The 23,113-nt window shown below is 37.5% G+C and overlaps 1 protein-coding gene across 1 annotated transcript; it reads right to left on the reverse strand.

Moving 5' to 3' along the window:
• Positions 1 to 22: 22 nt before the first annotated feature.
• Positions 23 to 23,113, reverse strand: si:ch211-267e7.3 (ADAMTS-like protein 2). Its single transcript, XM_067363531.1, has 18 exons — positions 22,747 to 23,113; positions 19,570 to 19,712; positions 16,816 to 16,891; positions 16,486 to 16,588; positions 16,016 to 16,161; positions 14,939 to 15,062; positions 14,363 to 14,443; positions 14,098 to 14,273; positions 13,136 to 13,568; positions 11,368 to 11,716; positions 10,333 to 10,436; positions 10,117 to 10,243; positions 9,764 to 9,977; positions 7,857 to 8,012; positions 7,587 to 7,757; positions 7,285 to 7,461; positions 1,026 to 1,170; positions 23 to 144 (listed from the first exon to the last, which is right to left on the reverse strand). Exons 1-18 carry the CDS (start codon positions 22,843 to 22,845, stop codon positions 23 to 25), a joined length of 2,946 nt encoding a protein of 981 aa, XP_067219632.1. The 5' UTR covers positions 22,846 to 23,113.

A 23,113-nucleotide genomic window follows, 5' to 3' on the forward strand; every position in this document is an offset into this window, starting at 1 on the left:
CAGTTGAGGAGCCGGACAGCCTTTACTGGCTCTTGTTCCTGCAGGACAGACAGCAGGCCTTCCTGTAGTACCAGTGAGTGCACAACTTCACCCGCAGGACAAGGGCACAGTTAGCTGTCGCTTTATCCTGACAAGCATCCTCAGCTGGGGAAAAAATAGTAAATAGACAATTTTAAAAGACATAAATGTGGATGATATGAATTTTGAATCAAGTTATTCTCATTCATTTGAATTATATAAATACATAAATGTATTTATTTTATTATTTTTAAATGTTAAAATACCTATATCAAAGAATATATATAATAATAAATTCATTCATTCATTTAAAAAAATCCTAGCTTAATAACAGAGAAAGTCATATAATGAATACATACATTTAAATATTTACATTTATTTTTCTCATGTAAAAAGACAAAACTGTAAAATAAATAAATACATTCATTAATTAGTTAATTCATTAATTTAAGATTTCAAAAGATTGATCTTTGCCGAGATGTTGAGAAAAGTGCTTAAAGTAGATCTCAATGAACATCAGGGAGTGCAGGTCTGTACCGTGTTCTCCCTACTAAATCGCTAACTGAGAACAAGGAATGTCACTGCTGTCCAAAAACACAAAATTGGCTGCCAAATTGACAACATGCATGATGCACTTGCCCTGCAAAGCTTAAAAACAACAAAGCATTAATCTGGTCTAAATTTCACAGGAATTAGTTTGCGTTGTGCCAAGATAGATCCACATGTGCTTTTAATTGAGCCAAGCTTTTTAACACGCACCCATTGCTGTGTTTCATTAAAAGGTACAGCGTAAACTACTTACAACTGGCATGATCAAATAACAGCCTTGCCAGGGTGCGGCCTTATAGCATCTTTCCAAATAAAGATAGATTGGATTTCTTTTCAGTTTTCTCTGGGCCTGTCTTGTTGAAAATCTGCTGTGCGTATCCAAGCTTAGGCCATCTCAAGCCGGTCTGGAGACCTCAGTTTGTTTGTATTTGTAGTGCTGTGGTTTGCTATAACAGTACCTGGTGGTCCAGTGGTGCAGGGCTGCACCTCACAGCTCTGCCTGGCCTCTGGTTTCAGTGTTGAATCACAGCTATGGCCCACTTCTTCTCCTTGATAACACTTGACCTCTCGCACACGCACTCCAATCCCACATGTCTTACTGCACTGCAGGGCACAGGTACACACACAAATACAAGTGTGAGCGGTTAACATTTTAATTAACCATTATCCGGAACAGAGAAATCACAGCCTGTTTGCACTGATGACTTGTGCAAATGTGTGCAATGTGCAAAAGTAAATATTTTCTAAAAAGTTGGTCTTACAGAAGCCCTGTATAATTAGTCTGGGTTAGAGTCATGTGCATCAGATGCCATACAGAAACGCTTTTTAAAGTGCTGAAACATTAGGGAAAATTCATTTTCCACAGGCAAAAAAGGTATGTTGTCCTTGATGCATGTAGCACCCCTCACAGAAATAAAAGAAGAAGCTACCTGTTGGTCATTGTAGTGAATTTGCGTAACCTGAACCTGTACATGAGCATCAAAATTGTGGGGAACTTTTACCCCCTCACATGAAACGCCCTATCGTGCGGATTCCTATTTAAAAGACTGGATTTCACCAACAAAACTTCGCCAAGCAATGGTAAATGTGACAGCACCTAAAGCAGGCGTTCACATGGGACATGTTCTTGAGTGACAGAACTGTGACATTATTTCTCATAATCGAGACTTTATTTCTCAAAACTGCAACTTTATTTCTTGTAATTGCAACTTTAATTTCTTGTAATTGTGACTTTAAATCACACAACGTCTTGTATTTTAAAGTTTCTTTCTATAATTTCAATTAAATCCCATACTATCTCATAATTGTGGCTTTATCTAACAATTTTGACTTTTATCTTTTCACACAACTTCATTTTGCATAATTGCGATTAAATTCCACAATTTCTTGTAATAGTCACTTAGCAACTTGATTTCTCATCATTGTAACTTTTTTCTTATATCTAAAACTTAAGTTTTCACGACGTGACTATATGTCTCACAATTGCAACTACTTGATTTCTCATCATTGTGACTTTATTTCTTGTAACGGAGACTTCATTTCTCACGACGTGACTATATGTCTCACAATTGCAACTACTTGATTTCTCATCATTGTGACTTTATTTCTTGTAACGGAGACTTCATTTCTCACGACGTGACTATATGTCTCACAATTGCAACTACTTGATTTCTCATCATTGTGACTTTATTTCTTGTAACTGAGACTTCATTTCTCACAACGTGACTATATGTCTCACAATTGCAACTACTTGATTTCTCATCATTGTGACTTTATTTCTTGTAACGGAGACTTCATTTCTCACGACGTGACTATATGTCTCACAATTGCAACTACTTGATTTCTCATCATTGTGACTTTATTTCTTGTAACTGAGACTTCATTTCTCACGACGTGACTATATGTCTCACAATTGCAACTACTTGATTTCTCATCATTGTGACTTTATTTCTTGTAACTGAGACTTCATTTCTCACGACGTGACTATATGTCTCACAATTGCAACTACTTGATTTCTCATCATTGTGACTTTATTTCTTGTAACTGAGACTTCATTTCTCACGACGTGACTATATGTCTCACAATTGCAACTACTTGATTTCTCATCATTGTGACTTTATTTCTTGTAACGGAGACTTCATTTCTCACGACGTGACTATATGTCTCACAATTGCAACTACTTGATTTCTCATCATTGTGACTTTATTTCTTGTAACGGAGACTTCATGTCTCACGACGTGACTATATGTCTCACAATTGCAACTACTTGATTTCTCATCATTGTGACTTTATTTCTTGTAACGGAGACTTCATGTCTCACGACGTGACTATATGTCTCACAATTGCAACTACTTGATTTCTCATCATTGTGACTTTATTTCTTGTAACGGAGACTTCATTTCTCACAATGTGACTATATGTCTCACAATTGCAACTGCTTGATTTCTCATCATTGTGACTTTATTTCTTGTAACGGAGACTTCATGTCTCACGACGTGACTATATGTCTCACAATTGCAACTACTTGATTTCTCATCATTGTGACTTTATTTCTTGTAACGGAGACTTCATGTCTCACGACGTGACTATATGTCTCACAATTGCAACTACTTGATTTCTCATCATTGTGACTTTATTTCTTGTAACGGAGACTTCATGTCTCACGACGTGACTATATGTCTCACAATTGCAACTACTTGATTTCTCATCATTGTGACTTTATTTCTTGTAACGGAGACTTCATGTCTCACGACGTGACTATATGTCTCACAATTGCAACTACTTGATTTCTCATCATTGTGACTTTATTTCTTGTAACGGAGACTTCATGTCTCACGACGTGACTATATGTCTCACAATTGCAACTACTTGATTTCTCATCATTGTGACTTTATTTCTTGTAACTGAGACTTCATTTCTCACGACGTGACTATATGTCTCACAATTGCAACTACTTGATTTCTCATCATTGTGACTTTATTTCTTGTAACTGAGACTTCATTTCTCACGACGTGACTATATGTCTCACAATTGCAACTACTTGATTTCTCATCATTGTGACTTTATTTCTTGTAACGGAGACTTCATGTCTCACGACGTGACTATATGTCTCACAATTGCAACTACTTGATTTCTCATCATTGTGACTTTATTTCTTGTAACGGAGACTTCATTTCTCATGACGTGACTATATGTCTCACAATTGCAACTACTTGATTTCTCATCATTGTGACTTTATTTCTTGTAACTGAGACTTCATTTCTCACGACGTGACTATATGTCTCACAATTGCAACTACTTGATTTCTCATTATTGTGACTTTATTTCTTGTAACGGAGACTTCATTTCTCATGACGTGACTATATGTCTCACAATTGCAACTACTTGATTTCTCATCATTGTGACTTTATTTCTTGTAACGGAGACTTCATTTCTCACAACGTGACTATATGTCTCACAATTGCAACTACTTGATTTCTCATCATTGTGACTTTATTTCTTGTAACTGAGACTTCATTTCTCACAACGTGACTATATGTCTCACAATTGCAACTACTTGATTTCTCATCATTGTGACTTTATTTCTTGTAACTGAGACTTCATTTCTCACGACGTGACTATATGTCTCACAATTGCAACTACTTGATTTCTCATTATTGTGACTTTATTTCTTGTAACGGAGACTTCATTTCTCATGATGTTACTATATGTCTCACAATTGCAACTACTTGATTTCTCATTATTGTGACTTTATTTCTTGTAACGGAGACTTCATTTCTCATGACGTGACTATATGTCTCACAATTGCAACTACTTGATTTCTCATCATTGTGACTTTATTTCTTGTAACGGAGACTTCATTTCTCATGACGTGACTATATGTCTCACAATTGCAACTACTTGATTTCTCATCATTGTGACTTTCTTTCTTGTAACTGAGACTTCATTTCTCACGACGTGACTATATGTCTCACAATTGCAACTACTTGATTTCTCATTATTGTGACTTTATTTCTTGTAACGGAGACTTCATTTCTCACGACGTGACTATATGTCTCACAATTGCAACTACTTGATTTCTCATTATTGTGACTTTATTTCTTGTAACTGAGACTTCATTTCTCACGACGTGACTATATGTCTCACAATTGCAACTACTTGATTTCTCATTATTGTGACTTTATTTCTTGTAACGGAGACTTCATTTCTCATGATGTTACTATATGTCTCACAATTGCAACTACTTGATTTCTCATCATTGTGACTTTATTTCTTGTAACGGAGACTTCATTTCTCACGACGTGACTATATGTCTCACAATTGCAACTACTTGATTTCTCATCATTGTGACTTTATTTCTTGTAACTGAGACTTCATTTCTCACGACGTGACTATATGTCTCACAATTGCAACTACTTGATTTCTCATTATTGTGACTTTATTTCTTGTAACGGAGACTTCATGTCTCACAATGTGACTATATGTCCCACAATTGCAACTACTTGATTTCTCATTATTGTGACTTTATTTCTTGTAACTGAGACTTCATTTCTCACGACGTGACTATATGTCTCACAATTGCAACTACTTGATTTCTCATCATTGTGACTTTATTTCTTGTAACGGAGACTTCATTTCTCACGACGTGACTATATGTCTCACAATTGCAACTACTTGATTTCTCATTATTGTGACTTTATTTCTTGTAACTGAGACTTCATTTCTCACGACGTGACTATATGTCCCACAATTGCAACTACTTGATTTCTCATTATTGTGACTTTATTTCTTGTAACAGAGACTTCATGTCTCACAATGTGACTATATGTCCCACAATTGCAACTACTTGATTTCTCATCATTGTGACTTTATTTCTTGTAACTGAGACTTCATTTCTCACGACGTGACTATATGTCTCACAATTGCAACTACTTGATTTCTCATTATTGTGACTTTATTTCTTGTAACGGAGACTTCATTTCTCACGATGTGACTATATGTCCCACAATTGCAACTACTTGATTTCTCATCATTGTGACTTTATTTCTTGTAACTGAGACTTCATTTCTCACGATGTGACTATATGTCCCACAATTGCAACTACTTGATTTCTCATCATTGTGACTTTATTTCTTGTAACTGAGACTTCATTTCTCACGACGTGACTATATGTCTCACAATTGCAACTACTTGATTTCTCATTATTGTGACTTTATTTCTTGTAACGGAGACTTCATGTCTCACAATGTGACTATATGTCTCACAATTGCAACTACTTGATTTCTCATCATTGTGACTTTATTTCTTGTAACGGAGACTTCATTTCTCACGACGTGACTATATGTCTCACAATTGCAACTACTTGATTTCTCATTATTGTGACTTTATTTCTTGTAACGGAGACTTCATGTCTCACAATGTGACTATATGTCTCACAATTGCAACTACTTGATTTCTCATTATTGTGACTTTATTTCTTGTAACGGAGACTTCATTTCTCACAATGTGACTATATGTCTCACAATTGCAACTACTTGATTTCTCATCATTGTGACTTTATTTCTTGTAACGGAGACTTCATGTCTCACGACGTGACTATATGTCTCACAATTGCAACTACTTGATTTCTCATTATTGTGACTTTATTTCTTGTAACTGAGACTTCATTTCTCACGACGTGACTATATGTCTCACAATTGCAACTACTTGATTTCTCATCATTGTGACTTTATTTCTTGTAACTGAGACTTCATTTCTCACGACGTGACTATATGTCTCACAATTGCAACTACTTGATTTCTCATTATTGTGACTTTATTTCTTGTAACGGAGACTTCATGTCTCACAATGTGACTATATGTCTCACAATTGCAACTACTTGATTTCTCATCATTGTGACTTTATTTCTTGTAACGGAGACTTCATTTCTCACGACGTGACTATATGTCTCACAATTGCAACTACTTGATTTCTCATCATTGTGACTTTATTTCTTGTAACTGAGACTTCATTTCTCACGACGTGACTATATGTCTCACAATTGCAACTACTTGATTTCTCATCATTGTGACTTTATTTCTTGTAACGGAGACTTCATGTCTCACGACGTGACTATATGTCTCACAATTGCAACTACTTGATTTCTCATCATTGTGACTTTATTTCTTGTAACGGAGACTTCATGTCTCACGACGTGACTATATGTCTCACAATTGCAACTACTTGATTTCTCATCATTGTGACTTTATTTCTTGTAACGGAGACTTCATGTCTCACAATGTGACTATATGTCTCACAATTGCAACTACTTGATTTCTCATCATTGTTACTTTATTTCTTGTAACGGAGACTTCATGTCTCACAATGTGACTATATGTCTCACAATTGCAACTACTTGATTTCTCATCATTGTGACTTTATTTCTTGTAACGGAGACTTCATTTCTCTAAACGTTTCTCATCATTGTGACTTTTTCTTGTTACTGAGACCTCATTTCTCATGACTATAAGTCTCACAATTGTGACTTTATGACATTTGGCACATGACATTTTGTGTAATACATAGTATTTTGAACTACACTGTCACAGCATGTGCCTCATATGTAAACATCCCAATGAACCTGCTGCACATGGCATGAAACTCTTGAATTCTGAAGAAAATGTAAAATTCAACAAGAAGAGTTTCTAAAGCAGTTAAACTATAATAACCACTCCTAACCTGGGACCAGGAAGTGGTGAACCACTTGGAGCAGGGTCTCTCGAAACAGGCCGCACTGTCTGCAGGTCTGAGGGATCTGTCACATATCCGTTCGGGGAACTCCTTGAACACACCACCCTCCAGCCCTGCACACACCACCTGACGTGTCTTCACCCCACGGCCACATGTGGCATTACACTGGAAAGGTTCAACACAAAATACTATAGTAAAAAACTCAATATATTGATAATATATAAACAATGCTAAAATAACACTGCGTAGCAGATGGATGGGAAGCATTCATAAACTGCAGTACAGCTCACCTGTTCCCACTCTTGCTCCACCCAGTGGGCGTGGCAGTTTTTGTCTCCACACGGATGCACCGCCAGAGGCTTGAGCTCTGGATCACACTGCCCATCAGAAATCACCTTTCCATTACTATTCTTACACACCACATAGCGTCTCATCCTGCCTTCCCCACACGGCCCTGAGCACTTAGAGAGGGAGAAATAAAGACACATAATGTCATGTTTAAAGGACAATCTATTTTAAGTTTCTATGTGATATTTTACAGGATGTTTCCTGAAACCCACCGGCCCCCAGTCAGAGACGGTCCACCTGCGGTCACAGGGCGGCCCCTCACACTCTCTCTGGCTGACTGGTCTGGTGGACTCGTTACAGAATCTGGCCTCCATGGAGCAGCGCACCTCACGGCTTCTCACCCCACGACCGCCACACCGTGCTGAACACTATCAGAATGAAATTCACTACGATAACTGCCACATTTGGCTCACTATGGACCCTTTAAATGGACTGTAATGACGCGTTTCCACAGTTATTAACATTGCATATCTAGTTACGTTTTTTAGAAACTCTATACGTTTGCAGTAAATGACAAAAAACGAAGTAACGCTGCTGTGAGGGTGTTTCGTTTCTAATACAAAGGCTGGGGAGTGATGGCAAATTTTTTGTTAACAGCTGTTTGAGTTTTTTTGTTTGTTTTTTAAAGTAAAGAAATTCGAGAATACAATTATACAAATGTAGAGCCAACCCCAAATCATCCCACCCCTGGTAGACTTCAAGAAAATAGAAATAAAAATATAATACAAACACAGAAGGAAGACAAAATAAATTAAAAAACAAAACAAAACAAAAGAGATTTATGGTTAAGATGTTCAGAAAATTGAGACAATATCAAAAGCAGCGGGCCATAAATTCACAATCTTAACATTGGATCCATGCATACGAGAAGTTGAGAGTTCCATTGAAATAATGTCTAACAAAGACACTATCCACATTCGTCTGTCCATTGTGTGAGGAGGATTCCAAAGTGATGGCAAATTTGACATATGATCTGACTGCGGTAATCAATTTCTCTACATTTTTCCCTCTTTTGAAAAGTCATGGAAATGCTATTGAGGATTTTTTTCTTTTGCTATTACAGCCAATGCAAATACAAAAATTATATTTGCTGTCATCTACCATTCACCGCTATAGAAGTTTACCCAACTATGACGACTTCTGTTTCTGAGAACCCCGGAAATGTGAAGGGTCCAATGGATTTGTAAAGCACATCCCTTGTTATTAACAGTGTGCTTAATTTTACTGAATGTAAACTTGTAAAAAGAAAAACTGTACTTGCAGGTAATATAATATTAATAAAATTCAAGACCACTTAAGTGTACTTAAAAAGAGTACACATTCATGACTGCTTATTGAAACACTTCAGTGCACTTTTTAAAAAGTGCACTTTGTAATAATATCAAATTAACAAAGTTTTACTTCAAAGTACATTTTAAATCATTATGCTTTAATAAAATATTGTCATGCTTTAAAGAAGTACATTTATTATGATGTTGACTAACTTATTTTATTTTATCAACTTTATTTGATGTTACATTTAAAGTTAATAATTTAATGTACTAAATTGCAACTTGATCATTACAAATGTGTAATTACAAATATATGTAAATGCATAACATAGAGGTTTCAATAGATATTACATTAAAGTATTTTCTTTTACCATAAATGTTTGTCAGTACATTCGTCAGTACACTTTAACCATATTTCAAAAACAATAAAAGTGATTGAAATGACTTATTACATAAAAAGATGTACTTAAGTGGGTTAAAAAAGCTCAGCTAATTGCATTTAATATAAATTTAAACCATAATACATTTTAATTTAATTCCAATTGTCATTCAATTAAGTGTCTGAAAACATTACATTCAATACACACTTAAGTATATTCTTTTAAAGTATATTATTTCTGTAATAATTACTAGTATAATTACTGTAATAATTACTAGTTATACTAGTATAAATGTATTTCCTTTGCTCAAGGGTTTTCTTTAAAGCTGCTTCGGAGCAATATGTATTGTGAAAAGCGTTATACAAATAAACTAAATTGAGATCAGTGCAACTAACTGTGCAGAAATACATCACTTTTGGCAGCTAATATTCGATTCACATGCAAATTCAAAATAAAGTGCACACTGACCTCAGACCAGTCTGAGATCTCCCACTGCGGGCCGCAGCTTTTGCTCTTGCAGGCTTTCCGTGTCATGGGCTTCTGCAGCTCCGCAGCCAGACACAGCTCATCATAAACAGAGCTGTCAAATCCCGGCGCCATCATCTTCCAGCAGCGCACCGTGCGGAACTGAAACCCCTCCCCACATGTCCGCGAACACTCGCTCCAGCGACTAGTTTCCCACCTGCCTCAGAATACAGAATAACCCAACTTAAGATCTATCAGCATCTGTGGCTTCCAAATAGCTTTACTTAAGAATTTACTTCACTGTATAGCAAATTATATTACAACTCAAGTAATGGCATGAAGTGTCCGTATCAAACCTAGGCAGGCACTCTTTCCCTGTGCAGAACTCATGTGTGGGCTCCGGCCTGGTCAAAGCATCACAGTAGCTCTCATCCACCTCTGACCCATCATACTTCACACATAAGGCATAAGAAGCGCTTATACCTATAGACAGAGCATAAGGTCAGGTTCGTTGTGTGTTTGCAAATGTGTATCAGTGCCTGTGTATATGCTCTGTGTGCTTGTAATTGCACCTGTGGTACATGTTGAGCTGCACGGTGCATATGCAGATACTTTCCATCTGTACATATCGGACATGCTGATGTCATGATCCAGAGATTCCACCTCAAACTCATTACTGCCAGAGTAGAAGAAAAGAGAGAGAGAAAAGGCAGAAGAAGAAAAGTTCATGAGCGGTGCTGGTTCAAATGACTGATTCAATTTTTTTTTCTTGTCACACAACTGAAATATTATATATTATATACTATTTTTGGCTTATACTGTGTTAAAACAATGTTTTACATTAGTTAACATACAAATCAACTATTTTAACAAGGAAACAGACCTTTAAATGCTATCATACAGACAAAATATGTAAATTGTTTTTGTTTTCACTTACACATTAGTTATATTATAGCTGTATAATTTTTCTCATTGCTTGAATTTTTCTTTTTGTAAAGTAAATACATTGTTTTTGTAAAGAAAATGACGTAAAAATCCTGGTGTAGTTTGGAAAACCCAATCCTGTTCTTGTGATTCCTGCCTCAATTCAAACTGTCTTATCGAATAAAGCCAGAAAGGCCAAAATTATAACTTTTAAAAAAACTAAAGCCTATTGTTTAATCGCACATAGGCTAAAACGAGTGCACATAACTCATCAGACCTTGAATTCACCCACCCTGACACTTTCGTCGTTTTCACAGTTTGTATGTTTGCTTAAGTCTGAACCAGAATTTGATTCATTGAACTACATTACCATCAATACAGTTACTACAGCAGAAAATGTAAATCCCCTCAGTTCCTGAATATCCATAATTTAAGAAAAGACTCATTTGTTTTTCATAATTTCGTGTTAACTTGCCCTCTGAGAATAGAACGTTGAAGGCTGGGAAAGAAAAAGCTTTCTACCTTTTTTCTACCCTAACAAGCACATCTGTGGAAAGGATGCAGTGACGTTTTGAAAGATTGGTGCACATTTCCATTCATAACAACTCAAGCCAGACCATGGCAATAAATATGTCAGAACATTCATTTAAAGGCTCAATCCACTCATATGCCCTCTGTCTGACCTCTCACTGTGGGGGGTCTGCACTGGCTCCACCTGGTGGAGCTGGAGAAGGTTGGACCGGTGGTTTGTGGAGTCATTAGTCCTGGGCTCAGACTGAGGCTCTCCATCTGAACCGTGCATGTCCAGGCTGCCCGGGTAAATCTCCAGTGTCAGGCTGTTGTCCAGTGAAGAGCTGGAGTTGAGCTTGATTATGGCACAACCTGAGAGTGCAGAACCATCTTTACAGGGCTGTCTGGAGCCTGAGGGCCATGACGCCCCATCATAGAAGAGACTCTTCAGAACTGGCACAGAGGTGTGATTGGAATCACTGGAACTAGACGAATCACCATCAATCAAGTTGGAATCAGGGCCTGGACAACAGCAAAGCATAGTTAATTAGTCCATGATTAGAGTTCCTTTATCTTATAAAAGTTCTGTTCACATACAATATTTACAGTATGTGCACTTGACAATTTGGATATTTTTCAGTTACTTAAAAAGAATGTATAATAGAAACATTTACTGTATTTTTAATAATAAAATATACACTCACCTTTAAAAGTCTGGGGTCGGTTTTTTGAAAGAAATATTTACTTTTCTTTAGCAAGGAAGGATTAAATTGATCAAAAAGGCATTTATTTCATAAAATATTATTTTCAAATAAATGCTGTTCTTTTGAACTTTCTATTTATCAAAGAAAACAACACTCTAAGAAATGCTGAGTCAAATATAGACAAACTCAGCCGTTGGGTTAAAATATTTAATTAAATGGTTGGGTTTGTCCATATTTGACCCAAATTTGAGTTGAAACAACCCAGCATTTTTAAGAGTGAATGTATCACGGTTTCCACAAAAACTGTTTTCAACATTGAAAATAATAACAAATTATAATGATTTCTGAAGGATCATGTGACACTGAAGACTGCAATCCAGCTTCACAGGAATAAATTATTTATTATAAATATATTAAAATAGAAAAGTTGTTTTAAATTGTAATAATATTGCAAAATATTAATGTGTATACCATGTCTATTTTAATAAAATACAAATAATGCATCCTTGGTGAGCATAAGAGTCTTCTTTCAAAAACATCTTACTTACAAAAAAATCTTACTGACCCCAATCTTTTGAAAGGTAGTGTATATAATTGTACTGTAGAAAAATAACACATTTCATACTTAAGTTAATAAAGTATAAAAAACTATTTTAGCATGTTTCTTTAACAAACTCTAACTACATCTGTGAAAAACAGTAATACAATTAATCAGAATTAGTTTTAATATAATTATTATACAGCATTTATCGCAATATAATTCTTTTTCAAAACATACTTTTTGTTACAGTGCATGCATACACTAAAATATATAGGCACTTATATGATGTTTCACACTCTGTACAATTACTTAAGTTCAAAACCAAATTTCATTGCCCTCCTTGCTTTCATATTGAATGTTGATTCAAATTATTTGCTTAATACTTATACTTGATAAATCACCTTGAGTATGAACTACAACTGTTTATCACCATCTCCCCTCAACAAAAGCTGAAATTGAGAACAATGTTTGTTTTTGTTATTCTTGTTTCATACTGCCAAAATATTCCCGCATTTACATAAATCATGAACCATACAGTAGTTCACATGAACAGAACCCCCTTTTCCAAACAGACCCAAGGGCAATTCCCAAGCAAAACGGCTTTTACACAAATGTCTGCACCAAAACCTCTTATGTGAAAGCGACATGAAATGCCAATGAACGAACCCAAAATGTTTCCCCCTAAAAATGACTTACCAAAACTGCCTTGTGCCTCAAGATGGTGCATTTCATCATCAAGCTCGTTCTGGAGGACCTCACTGGCAGGTCTAAACAACACCAGACCAGGGAGCTCGCTGAAGTTTACAGAGGCCTGAAGTCCCCACAACAGCTCCTCATGGCCCACATGCACCTCATCATTATCTTGGGCTACCAAAGAAGTGCTCTGATTGTCTTTCTTTCCATATTCCTTACGAGCCTCGATTTCATTATGAGTGGAGGAGAGCTCCGTAGAGGACGTGTTAACCTTCTGCTCTGCCGGTGAAGGGTCTTTGGATGTCTTTGACATCAGGTTGCTTATTTGAGGTTGCTCAGGGGTGGAGGCCATGGGAGGTGCTGCCCTCAGCTCCGCAGCTCGAGGAACTGTGTACTCGTATGTGATGTGAGCCATCTTTCCATTGAGGTTGTAATACTGCACATAAACAATAAACAGACTATCAACTTGAAAAAAGTCACAGTTTTTATTGCTTTATAGATTGTTTCAAAGCAGCTTCACATTAATAAACAGGAAATAACAGTGTTAATGTTGTACAATTCATCAATTTCAGCTGTAAAACAGCTCTACAGAAGATAATAGTCATTCAGCTCAATTTAGTTCAGTGTTGTTTCAGTTCAGTTCAATAACTTGTCAATGTTGCAAAGCTTATCAATTATGAAACCAGCTCAATTCAGCAATAAGCAGCTCTACTGAAGACAACAGTGTCATTATTCAGCTCAAGTGTTGATTCAATTCTGTTCAATAACAGTGTTGAAGTTACTGTCATTATCCAGCATTATTCAAATTTTGTTCTCATTCGATAGTGTCAGTGCAGTTAAATATTACTAAATATTAATTGTCTTTAATACCACATACTACAAACTGTCTGAGATATTATCAGACGATCACATATGAGATAAAATAAAAAAAACATGGTTGTGATTTTACATACCTATATACCTACCATGACATTCAGGGCCTGATGGGTGGGACCCTGAGCCATGATGTACTCAAAGCCATCAGAGAAGAGGTTAGCCGGCCTCCTATACTTAAAGACTGTCCCAGCAACATGGAAGTTCTGTGGATTGTCAATCACACTGTTCCCATTGAAGAAGAAGTGACCAGCTTCATCAGACAGAGCTGGAAGATGATGAAAGATACATTTAATCACTCTTTATTGTTTTCTTTGCCCACCAGAATTTTGACTGATACAACGGGGAAACTCTTACCCAAAATATTTTCAGTTTTCCGCCGCTCTATGATTTGGATATCAGTGGCACCAACTGGTATATTGGTTATGAACACATATCCTAAAAACACAAAGACAAATTAATACATTTTAAATCATTTATCATTAAAATAATGCTTGTGTTTAATGACTGTGTCAGATGAAACATCTTCATTAAGGGATAGTCCATCCATAAATAATAATTCTGTCATTATTAACTCCAATGTCATTCCAAACCACTATGAGTTTCTTTGTTCTGTAGGACATAAAAGAAGATATTTTGAAGAATGTTTGTAACCAAACAGTTTGGATTCCCACTGGCTTCTATTATATGGACAAAAAATACAATGGGAACCAAAGCTGTTTGGTTACCAACTTTCTTCAAAATATCTTTTATTTGTGCTCTGCAGAAGAGAGAAATTCATACAAGTTTAGAAGAACATGAAGGTGAGTAAATGATGACAGAATTTTCATTTTTAGGTGAACTATCCCTTTAATTTATTAAATGCATAGATAAAAGGTAACAAAATTGACCGGAGATGGTCTAATCAACCCTCAATGCTAGCGTAAGGTATACCTAACTGTGTGATCCCTTTCCGGTAAGATCCTGAGACACGATAACAAGAACCACCGTTTCCACCACAGACTCCACATTTATCTATGGTTTTACTGGAATACAATTTCCCATCACACCCTACCACCTGCAACCAAGACAACAGAATAGTTAGCACAGAGCATGATCTCACAAACACAAGTTCAACAGTGATCACTTTATGACACCAGCTTAAACCTGATCCCTATCTCTGATCTCTATCCCATTAGGTCACGCTTCAAAATCACTAATAACATAATAACACTGTTAAATATAATCTCTAGAAATACTAAAATGAATTTCCTTTATATGATAATGTTGTGATGCCTAAACAGCAAATGTGTAGCAAATGATTTGTTTGACTTTTTTGTGTGTTTTTATGCATAGTAGGATATTCTCTCTCTCTCTCTCTTTTTTGCCAAAATATCAGTTATAAAAAAATTGCAACGTTTGACCATATCAGAATAGCAATTATCATGATAACAACTTTTGTAACATCATTAATTAAAAAATGTGTTTCCAATTAGTCAAAACAACAGCATAAAATATTGCATTTACATGGTCAGATGACAATATTTTTGGATTTCCATGTGTTCACAGGTGCCATAAATGCACAGAGCCGAAGCACAACCAAAACAATGTTCTTCCGCAAAAAAATGCATGCCGTTTTGTTTTTTAACAGTTAGAGGGACAAACGTTAAATAGTGTATGTTTACATTAATTTTATGGTAGCACTTTATTTTACAGTCCAGTTATATACTAATAATAAAATATACATTTTAGCTCAACAGATTTAATGTGTCCGTGTCTGGCTTTTATAATCATTTAGAATAAATTAGTGTAAATAAATAAATCAATAAGTGTGAACTTAATGATGATTCACGATTTCTACACAAAAGAGACCCAATGCTATCAACCAATAAAAATTTTTAAAAATTAAAAACGGCTTTGCTAGAATGTCAGTCATCCTAAATATAGCATTAATGTGCTCTTCTCACCTTTCAGGACCTTGGCTTCTTAAAGCTTGAAATAATATTAGCACCAAACATTATTCTGACACACCTGACACTGGCCCTCGATGCAAACACCCTGGTAGATGCCGTCCCTGCAGAATGTCCCGTCGTGGGCAGGCACCAGCAGCTGCCTTTCTCCTGTGGTTGTGGTGCACTGGAGGTCACATGGCTTATTGGAGATGTTGATGTAATCATCTGAACAGGAGGTGACATCAGCAAAACATCATTACGATCAAGGCTTTAGAGAATTCCTCTAGAGATAAAAGGTCTTTATGGCATTGAGAGGCCTCTTTTGTACATAGGGGACTATGGGCTGAGGAAATAATCCTAAAGGGGCATCTGTGAGCTATAATAGAGCTGGCCAGGGGCCAAGACAAGAAATTCAGAAGAGTCTAGAACACCGAAAGGCTGAAAGACAGAGAAGGAGAGCAAATTAGCTCAGAATACTAAAGTGATTTTAAAAAACACAGAGAGAGAGAGAGTGAGTTGGAAAAGCAAACACTGAGGGACGTTTTTTACCCGGATAAAGTGGAACCCACTCATAGTGCTTCCTGCCGAAGGCTTTGGCATTGAATTGAGAGCACTGGTGCTGTTTGAAGCTGATTCTGCTGTTTGGGCATGGCTAGGCAAACATCCAGACAACAATAAAGACACAGTTCGTGAGCCAGGCAACAGGTCAAACAGCCTGCAGATATTAAAGCTTCAAGCCAACATGTGTAAAAATGCACAGTTATGCCAGTTGGCTCGGATGGAGTATTCCACCCAGTAACACAGTAACACATTATTACAGGTCATGCTTTAATTATACACAATAATCTTTATGAAGATCTCATAAACTTTGTGTCATACCTGGTTTTTACACAGCTGATACTGTTTGGACAGTCCAGTGCAGAAGGAACTGTTGATGTTGTGGGTCGACGTCAGTCTGAAAACAGTTCATCTGCATATAAGTCCATCTTGATGAGACATAACATTTTTACTCATTCATGAAAGGATCTACAGAAACTGTGTAATGGCGGACAACCAATAAATGGACGATATTAAAATTCTACACTGTTCTCTCTTAAAAAAAATAGTATAACAATGTTTAATAAAATACAACACTATAAAATCATTTTAAATGCTACAAGTGAATTTAGGCATCACAAAAAAATGTAATGATTGCGGTATAATAAAAGTGGTATGCGGTATAATAATGCGGTATAATAAAAGTTCTGCTGCTCGCAAGGCGTGTCACGCTCGTCTCACATTAGCAATCACTCCAGCGGCCTTGTTTCTGCTCGCACAGCACTCTCCCCTGCTCTGCTTCATACTACAGTAAAATTAATAATCTCATCCATGAACATGATTTCTACATGAGTCCCGTCCCTATTCTTTTCCACTGGCTGTAGACGTGAAGAAGACAACACCTCCCAGGAGTCCGCGAAATCAAGGTGTCATCAAGCTATGCCTTTATTTTGAATAAGCGACCTCTAGCGGCGAAAATGTACATATTGTGCCTTTAACAGTGTTATTGGTGTTTTAAAAAATGTATGTAAAAATAGGGGAAATGAGCTGCACAATTAAATATCTAATATCAGCTATTACCAATAAATCTTGAATATGGACCAATAACCTATATGGTACTGATATTCCTAGAAAATTGGCATGCGTTTTTCAGTTTTCAATTGTTTTTGGCTATCATTCATATTGAAAAAAAACTGCCTACACCAGTACTGGACTAAACCAGTCAAGGCTGGAGCTTATTCAGTTTGAAACCAGTGTTATTTTAGTATTATTTATATACTATTATATTTTGAATGAGCTTTTATTTTTTATTTACAGTTTTCATTTTAAAGGTGCTCTAAGCGATCCTGGGTAGAGTAACTTCCTGTTGACGTTCGAAGTGTTGTCAAACAAAACAGAGGCTAGCTAGACCCTCCCTCCTCCTCCTCCCCCTCCCCTCCGTGCTTCCTGAAACAGTCATGAACGCGCATTTAAAATCATTCTTTTCGGTTATTGGCTGGAGCATGTTTATTATGTTTCGTGGTCCAGACTGCACCAGTTTGTTTTTATTGCCGTTTTCGGAGCTTGTGGCGACTACAGAGACCGCATTTTTTTACAGTGTGTTCAGGGGACCGGCAGCTAGCGGATAGCGAAGAGATGTTTGCTGTATGTGACAAAAAATGTTTTGGCCTAAAAACGTGTGACATCACTTAGAGCACCTTTCATTTTAGTTTAATTTTTAGAATTTTGTGCTTTTGTCATTTTTTTTTTTTTTTTTTTTAATATTACTACTATACAGTTTAGGTTAGTTTTGATTTCAGTTTCTGTTCAGTTTTAGCATGTATTTATTTCCAGTTGGCAATTTTAGTGCTTCATTTCAAACTTATTTCAGTTAGTTGCCAAGGCATTTCTAACTTGCGTTTAGTTAGAAGTTTTTCATCTAATATTTATTAACTTTTTTTCATTGAAGTGAAGCTAAAAAAATAAATCAATAAATGTTTTAATGATTTTGTTAACAATAACAGCCCAAATGGGAACATCAGCATCCCATACTGGTAACCAGCATCCAAAACACAGCATACGCCACTAGGATCTCTCTAAACGTCTCCATGATTCTCCTCATCTTTTTAGCTCTCTCCGTCCGTTCCCTCCCCCCACACACACACCTTTCGCTGCCTCCACCATACTGGGAAGTGCTAATGGGAGCCAGCTGGACTGGCTCAGCCAGGGCCCTTATCTCCAATGGAATCTCCCCAAAATGTTTGACCATTTGCTCTAAAAGCCATTTTATAAATATGTTTGTCATTCTGAGCAGAATTCCCTGTGTCATGTGGACCAGTGGATTGATTTTAATTCCACATGACATTCCTCTGGGTGCTCTGGAGGATATTAGTCAAAGGGGAATTCTCTCCCACTTCCCCCCTTTCTCATGTGAGGGTTCACTTGAGTTAGTCTGTGTTCTGGTATAGGTTGAGGAAGGGAAACGCTGATTTATACAAGGTTTATCTTCAATAGATGGGACAACTGTTCATTGTTTTCTCTCTTTCTTTGAAGAAAATAATAAACTAAAATGAATAATAAATGTTAAAAAATTCATGCGCCCTTGTAATCTTTAATCAAAATAACTTCCTCTCCCTTTTGCTGACACATCTCTTCTCTGATGACGTGTTTACTGGCACAAAGCCAGGACAACCTGTCACTCACATCATGAGATCACAGCAATAACAAACCACAACCATCCATTCTACATTTTTTCTTGTTTGAGAAGGCGTTTAGGAAGAAAAGACTATCACAACTTCCGTTTCATGCTGGCTTTAAATGTAAACCAGTTACAGATCAAAATTGTTCATGAAATCTAAGTAAAACCATTAAAGAGAGACTGAGCATTCAGGGCCAAATAATCCAACATTAAATTAATTTTGTTACCTACAAGTTGATCGTGGGTGACATTACCCGGTGTGAAAAGTGGGTTCAGACCAGGGTCAAATTGACAGCTCTCAACCCATAGTGGAGAACCTTGGACCTGTCACTTCTGATTAGTAAAGACTCAGAGAGTCTTTTTTCCTCGGGTGAGCTGGATCTGAAAGAGCATGTGTGTACTAGTTAAGAGTGCTTTACCTCTGCTGCAGACAGTGACGCTCTTGAGAGCGCACTCCTCCTCCACAGGTACGGGAACAGGTGGACCAGCTGCTCCATTCACCCCACCACTGAGCTACCTCGTCTGGCTGCCTCTGGAAATCCTCCCTCCCCTCACTGCTGTCCTGGCAAAGACAGACACACAGTGCTTCACTGCTGCACACTTGCATGATAACATGGAAAATCTGTAAACAATGGCAATTATTGTCAGACACAACCACGTCTCTGTGTAACTTGTGGATAAAAGCTGTCATGACTATCAAGGCACTAATATTAGTCAAATGTTGTTGCTGCACAGGTCTCGTTTCCAATGTTCGACTCAAGCATTTACAGTGAGAGAATGATTACAGTAGAGAGAATAGAGAGCAGAAAAAAAATAGGACATTAAGGAAAACACACAATGAAACTCAGACAAACAAGACAAGCCTAGACATTAAAGATGAGATAGACTTTGCTACTTGAATGAGAAAGAGGGAGAGGGAGATGAGTGGAGGGCAGTTTTAGGGAAGAGACGGAGACGAAGGTGGATGGAGCCCCCCTAACGGCCCAGATGAAAGGGCAAGCGACTGTAGGCAAATTAAGCAGACTCCTGTTGTCTAGACAGCAGGTTAATCACTCCTCTTCAAGCCGTGCATCAGTGAACTTTAACACAGCACAGGCACGGCTCCTTGGAAAGTCTTGTGAAGCTCTCAAAGAGAAGAGCTGCCCAGCATGGTTGATCTCAAACCAGCTTTAATGGTCAACGTTTGAATTTTCGGTATAAGGAGGAGGATTTACACAAAGACCATTTTCTTCCTAGAGCTCTATGCACCCGTTGACCCATCCCGAACAGTGCGCTGTTTAGTCCACAACTGACATTTGGAAAGTTATGGTATATTTAAGCATGAAATCGACTTGTTTGAAAGTGACATTTTGACATAGATGTGTACTTACTGTCTTTTTCATGACTGAGTCTCTTTAGAAGCGTGATTACAGTAGAATATGACCCTTAAAGCAAGAACACTGACTATTACTGCAGGCTTGTAGAAATGCGTAATCATGGGATGTTTTGTAGTAAGGGGGTTTGGCAGCCCCCTCTACAAACCCAAACAGCTTGGCTAGAGCCACTCCAGTGTCCCCCGCCCCAAACGCAGGGGATCTTAAGGGGATCTTGTCCAAACAAGAGTCTGCATGCCCATATGTTTTTTATCTGAATGCCCTGTAGATGTTTAGATTCTAAATAGACAATAGACTTTTCCCCACTTTCTAATGCAGTCCTAAAATGGAGACCCCCTAGTGAGACCATATGGGCCTGATGAGTTTCGAAATGTCACTTTATTTGAGTTTAGTCTGCTGATGCTAGAACACGGCGCCGGTCAGGTCGAACTGGTTATTAACACACCGAACTGAGCATCAAAACATCTTTTGTAGCAATAGTATTACTTTCAAACAGCATGTTGGCTATGACTATAACGCCCATAAATGTTAGACCAAACAACTGAGCGAATGACAATGCTCTATTTATGGACAACCATAGCAGGACAAAAAGCTTTACTTTGTGTCTGATTCGTAAACGAATTGTTCTTTTGATTCAGATCTTTTTAGTGAATCGGTAGAAAAACCTGTTACAAAATCTGTTTAAACCATTCCATCACGAATCAGACTGAATCAGCTGTTCTCGAAAGTCATTTTTCAGCTGAGCGATGTAAATGAATTTTAACCAGTTTAGTACGCAAATTATATTTACGATCTAAATGACTTTTGCCGCAATGTGCTGAATCATGTCTTTAAGAAAATGAACTGGACAGACGAAAATAAAACAGCAATAGCCTATGTAAACTTGCAACATGTAAACAGGATAATGGAACTTCGCGGTGACATATTTATATGTCGACTAAATCAGTCTTTTAATAAGGCGCTTTGAAACTAAGACTGAGTCCAAATTGTCCCCTATACCCTTAAAGGTGCAGTGTGTAAATTTTATCTAGCGGTGAGGTTGCGAATTGCAATATAGAGAAGCTACGATGGCCAACACAGGACAAAGATGTAGTCGTCTGAGACAGAAGAGAGTAGCCAGTCAAGCAAATGCACTTTGTAGAGCAGTTTGTCCGGTTAGGGCTACTGTAGAAACATGTCGGCGCAAAATGGCGACTAAACATGTAAGGGGACCCGCGGTGTATGTAGATAGAAATGGCTCATTCTAAGGTCACAAAAACATAACGGTTCATTATGTAAGGTGTTTATACACCACTGAAAACATAGTTATATTGCATTTCTGTCAATAGATACTACTAAAATTTACACTTCGCACCTTTAAATAGGGTGCATTTTTTGAGGCCATTTGTAGTGGTGTTGTTCAAAACCATAGAACGTTATCGAGAGCACTCATTCAATCCCCTAATGCACCGCAAAAATGAGCGTAGAACAGATGACAACAGAATACCCATAATGCACTGTGAAAGTCTGACGTCTGCACGTCTGACCTGAAGATGGCGCCCGCAGCTGAATCATCCATCCATCCTTTCCAAACCGCTGGTCCAACGTATTATCAAACAGGTATAAATTCCTTTTTAATTTATCATTAAATTGTTTAATTAAGGTGCTAGTTTCCATGACAGAGTTCAAGATAAATCTTTTCAGTACTACTGGAGCTGCCAGTTTGTTCGAAAGAACCGATTCACGGAAATGAGTCGCGGACTTCCCATCACTAGATTCACCTCGAATCAACTCAAAACATGCAACAGAAAGAAAAGTTGTCACCGGCACGGAGTCCAGATGGCACGTGAAAAAGACATTTTCAATATTAAAAAAATGTGCTCGCGAATGAGCAAAACGTGCGTGCGGTTTAAAAAAATCGCGATGAAAAAAGTAATAATAATGTGCAGTTTTAATTTGGGAAATTCCAGACATAAAAACTCTAGCTGGGCTTTGATCTCAGAATCCGAAGGAGCACGCAACGCGTTATAAAAGAGCAATGCCGTGCTCCTGGACGTGGTCAAAACCGTGTTTTGGTGTGAAAGTTTGACGTTACGCCCGCCACAGAGGCTCTTCTCGCTTCCCGCATTGTAACCGGCATTTCTAACTGAGCGCTTATTCAAACCAGCCTTAGTAGATCAAGCATACGACTTCAAGCCCAAAGAGTGTTTCACAGCGATATATACAAAACCGAACACGATTTACCTTAACATTTGCACCTGCTGCTGTATTAATAATCCATAAGTGTAAGACAAAGTAGTGTAGTAGAATATGTCCGAATCTTGCAGTCCAGAGACAGTACATGGTTCATTTGAGAACAAGGAGACCTCGCCCCCCTGATCTTAACCAAAGACTAAAGAGAGAGAGGGGCTCGCACTTTGAGGTCTAACGGTGAACGAAAGCCTTGATGCATTAATGGCTTTACAACCTGCTGGAAGAAAAGAAAGGGGGCTGGTCAGACCCACTGCGATTGACCTTGTAGATTTCAAAGTACAGCATCCATCTCTATGAGGACCCAGAAACAGAAGTTTGCCTACATTAGTCATGTAAAAGGTCTGAGTGAACTACTACT

The sequence above is a fragment of the Chanodichthys erythropterus genome, chromosome 16 (assembly GCF_024489055.1).
Source record: "Chanodichthys erythropterus isolate Z2021 chromosome 16, ASM2448905v1, whole genome shotgun sequence".
Lineage (NCBI taxonomy): Eukaryota > Metazoa > Chordata > Actinopteri > Cypriniformes > Xenocyprididae > Chanodichthys > Chanodichthys erythropterus.

Excerpts from the sequence above, each read along its gene's own strand:
- si:ch211-267e7.3 (XM_067363531.1), bottom strand. The coding sequence starts at position 22,845 with ATGTACTGTCTCTGGACTGCAAGATTCGGACATATTCTACTACACTAC. Across the intron at positions 16,892-19,569 it reads CGTCACTGTCTGCAGCAGAG|ACTGACGTCGACCCACAACA; the intron begins GTAAAGCACTCT and ends AACTGTTTTCAG. Across the intron at positions 7,462-7,586 it reads TGGAGCAAGAGTGGGAACAG|TGTAATGCCACATGTGGCCG; the intron begins GTGAGCTGTACT and ends GAACCTTTCCAG.